Consider the following 3,450-nt stretch of genomic DNA (forward strand, 5'->3'; position numbering starts at 1 on the left):
CTGGCCTGGCTGAGGAGATAAACAATTAACAACCTCCTCCAGCATCACTGGTACGTGCAATCTTCCACATTTACTGTTTTCTGCATTTTGAGGCAGCTCTTCAGCTTCGCATTTTTGGACAGTTTGTTCCTCTGACTCAGAAAGCTTTTCTGATGAATGGATCCTTCTGGCCAAACCAGCCACATTTACTGAATTCAGTTTCAAGTTACGCAGAAACAAACATCTGCAAACTTGGTATAGATTTTGAGGTAACATTTTGGAGTTGATCAACCTAGAAGAGCAGTAGATGTTGGGAATTACTTTCAAACAAGTACTTGAAATAGTGGATTTATTTAAATAACATAGGGGAAATGCTATAGGCAAAGCTATACCATTCTGAGTTGGGCAGCTTTACAGATCTGTCGTGTCAGTAAAATGTTTACAGAACTTTCAAGATTACCTACAAATCAATCATGTTCAAGCAGTTAGCAGATTCATTTCACTATCAGCTTCTAATATCTGCTTTTGTTGAATTTACCTTGCCAGAGACTACCAAAATTTTGCCTGCAGAAAGATATATGCTAACAAAGCTCCTCTCCTGATCATTTAGGCTTCAACTGGGCCATAATTCCCTCAAGTTAAATTTGCAACTGCACCTCACTCTAGCTTTGGGCAGACACGCAGGTGTGTGTTTCACCACAAGCCATAGTGTGCCTACAGAAAACACATCTATGACCATGGTGTGCTCTGCTGGTTTTGCCCGGGCTGGAGTTAATTTTCTCCCCAGCAGCTGAGCTGGGGCTGGTTTGGATTTCTGCTGGCACAGCAGAGAGGAGACACAGCTGGGCAGGAGACCCAGATGCACCCAAGGGATATTCCAGACCAAAGGACACGGTGCTCCGGACAGAAACGGGGGAAGAGGAAGACTGGGGTGGTGGCATTGGTGTTCCCAAGTGACCACTGTTATCTGCGATGGGCCCCGCTCTCCTGGAGATGGCTGGACCAGGGGAAGGCATTCCTTGTTTTGCTCTGCCTGCCTGCACAGCCTTTGACTCCCCCGTGAAACTCTCTCCACCTCAGCCGCTGTTTCTGCCTTCCCACCCTTCCCCTTCTGTCCCGGCCCCTCTGTGAGGGCGAGGAGCGGCTGAACGGGACCAGGGCCACCATCCCCTGCCCGGCCCGGGGGTGACGCGAGGGACTCCGCTCACAGCCACGGCCTCCCGCCCACGGGAGATCTCAGCGGCGAGCACGCCGGCCGGATTTCATTTCATTTCTCTAACAGTGTTCGCCAGAAGGGAACCGGGCCCCACTGCAGGCTGCCGCCCCGGGATCGGCCCTGCGCTAAAGCAGCGAGGACAAAATCCCCGCCCGAAGCACTTTCGGTCAGAGCCGACCGGAGCAGTGGCAGCGGCCCGCGCCGGGCCCGAGCGGGAGGAGCGGCCGGGAGCTGTCCCCGGCCAAGCCGGGCCGGACCGATACGCGGAGCAGAGGCCGCCCCGGGAGCGCCTCCCTTCCCTCACGCCGGCCGCCCTTCCCTCACGCCGGCCGCCCTTCCCTCACGCCGGCCGCCCTTCCCTCACGCCGGCCGCCCTTCCCTCCGCGCCCTCTCTTTCCGCCCCGCCGCCGCCCCCCGCGCGCCCGGCCTCACGCACTTACCGCCGGCGCTCCGGTGACGTCACAGGCCACAGCCAATGGGAAGGCGAGGAGCGCGGCCTGGCCGGGTTTGAATCCCGCGGCCGGCGGATGGCGGTTGGTGCTGGTGCGGCCGCGGGGAGAGCGGAGCGAGCCCGGAACGGCCCGGGGAGAGCAGAGCGAGAGAGGGAGAGAGCGGAGCGAGAGACGGAGAGAGCGAGCACGGCTCGGGGAGAGCAGAGCGAGACAGCGAGAGAGAGAGAGAGCGGGCACGGCCCGGGGAGAGCAGAGCGAGAGAGCGAGAGAGAGAGCGGGCACGGCCCGGGGAGAGCAGAGCGAGAGAGCGAGAGAGAGAGCGGGAACGGCCCGGGGAGAGCAGAGCGAGACAGCGAGAGAGAGAGCGGGAACGGCCCGGGGAGAGCAGAGCGAGAGAGCGAGAGAGAGAGCGGGAACGGCCCGGGGAGAGCAGAGCGAGACAGCGAGAGAGAGAGCGGGAACGGCCCGGGGAGAGCAGAGCGAGACAGCGAGAGAGAGAGCGGGAACGGCCCGGGGAGAGCAGAGCGAGAGAACGGGCACGGCCCGGGGAGAGCAGAGCGAGAGAACGGGCACGGCCCGGGGAGAGCAGAGCGAGAGAGCGGGCACGGCTCGGGGAGAGCAGAGCGAGACAGCGAGACAGCGAGAGAGAGAGAGCGGGCACGGCCCGGGGAGAGCAGAGCGAGAGAGCGAGCACGGCCCGGGGAGAGCGGAGCGAGACAGCGAGAGAGAGAGCGGGCACGGCCCGGGGAGAGCGGAGCGAGACAGCGAGAGAGAGAGAGCGGGCACGGCCCGGGGAGAGCAGAGCGAGAGAGCGAGCACGGCCCGGGGAGAGCAGAGCGAGAGCGAGAGAGAGAGCGGGCACGGCCCGGGGAGAGCAGAGCGAGACAGCGAGAGAGAGAGCGGGCACGGCCCGGGGAGAGCAGAGCGAGACAGCGAGAGAGAGAGCGGGCACGGCCCGGGGAGAGCAGAGCGAGACAGCGAGAGAGCGGGCACGGCCCGGGGAGAGCAGAGCGAGAGAGGGAGAGAGCGAGCACGGCCCGGGGAGAGCAGATCGAGGGAGCGGGCACGGCCCGGCGAGGGAGCGGGCACGGCCCGGGCACGGCCGGCCGAGCCCCGGGCACGGGGAGCGGAGCCCCGGCCGCAGGCGGAGCCCGGCAGCGGCTCTGCGGCCGGCCCCGGAGCGCTCCGGCCGCAGGGCCCGGCCCGGCGCCGTGCCCCGGGGAGGAGCGGCCCGCGGGGCCAGGCGCTGCCGCGGAGCCGGGCGGGCCGGCAGCGGCTCGGCCGGGAGAGGAGCCGGCCCTGGGCCGGCAGCGGGAGCTGCGCCGTGTCCGCCGCTGGGAACCGCAGAAATGGGATATGCGAGGAAATCCCGCTCGTGTCGGTCACTGCGGCCCGTGCCGGGCACCTTCACCTAAATCCCGCTTCAGCTCTTCAACGCTCCCTGCGACGTGGCTGTGTCTGTCCAGGGAGGGCAACACGGGAAAGGCTGCTGGCTTTAGCCCACAGAAACGTGGTGTCCGGTCTGAAAGCTGGGTCTGCTATAGAGGGAAGCCTGTAGGGCACTGAGCATTTGAATTGTGAAATGAACTTCAGAGTTCCCTGGGGCAGTGCTGGTCGGCTTTCTGAGAGCTGTGCTGAGTTCAGTCATCCTTTGGGGCGCTTACAGAGCTTCCCAAAGCCTCGCTGCCCTGGGGCAGTCCCATGACAAGGGATGGGCCCAGCACAGGGCCCTGACCGAATGTGTGAATGGCTGGAAAGAGTGAAGGCTCATATTGAAATAAATGTCCTCTGTGTGAATTGCAG

At 63.1% G+C, this 3,450-nt stretch overlaps 2 protein-coding genes across 6 annotated transcripts in view; one reads left to right on the plus strand and one right to left on the minus strand.

Annotated features, from left to right (window-relative positions):
• The window catches only part of METTL15 (methyltransferase 15, mitochondrial 12S rRNA N4-cytidine), a 77,097-nt gene extending 75,328 nt beyond the window's left edge, over positions 1-1,769 (minus strand). Inside the window, exons 1-3 of one of the 5 annotated variants that reach the window (XM_085581228.1) lie at positions 1,188-1,302; positions 372-439; positions 1-271 (exon numbers count right to left, since the gene is read on the minus strand). In XM_085581228.1, coding sequence (XP_085437354.1) covers positions 1-255 — 255 coding nt within the window. In that variant the 5' untranslated portion in view covers positions 256-271; positions 372-439; positions 1,188-1,302. The other 4 variants (XM_031505084.3, XM_085581229.1, XM_085581226.1 and 1 more) reach the window with 4 other exon arrangements.
• The window catches only part of LOC146767222 (uncharacterized), a 27,502-nt gene continuing 25,003 nt past the window's right edge, over positions 952-3,450 (plus strand). The window contains exons 1-2 of the mRNA XM_085582355.1: positions 952-991; positions 1,112-1,728. Of these exons, the coding sequence (XP_085438481.1) occupies positions 952-991; positions 1,112-1,728 (657 nt within the window). The remainder of the gene's footprint in view (positions 992-1,111; positions 1,729-3,450) is intronic.

The sequence above is a fragment of the Lonchura striata genome, chromosome 5 (assembly GCF_050655825.1).
Source record: "Lonchura striata isolate lonStrDom1 chromosome 5, ASM5065582v1, whole genome shotgun sequence".
Lineage (NCBI taxonomy): Eukaryota > Metazoa > Chordata > Aves > Passeriformes > Estrildidae > Lonchura > Lonchura striata.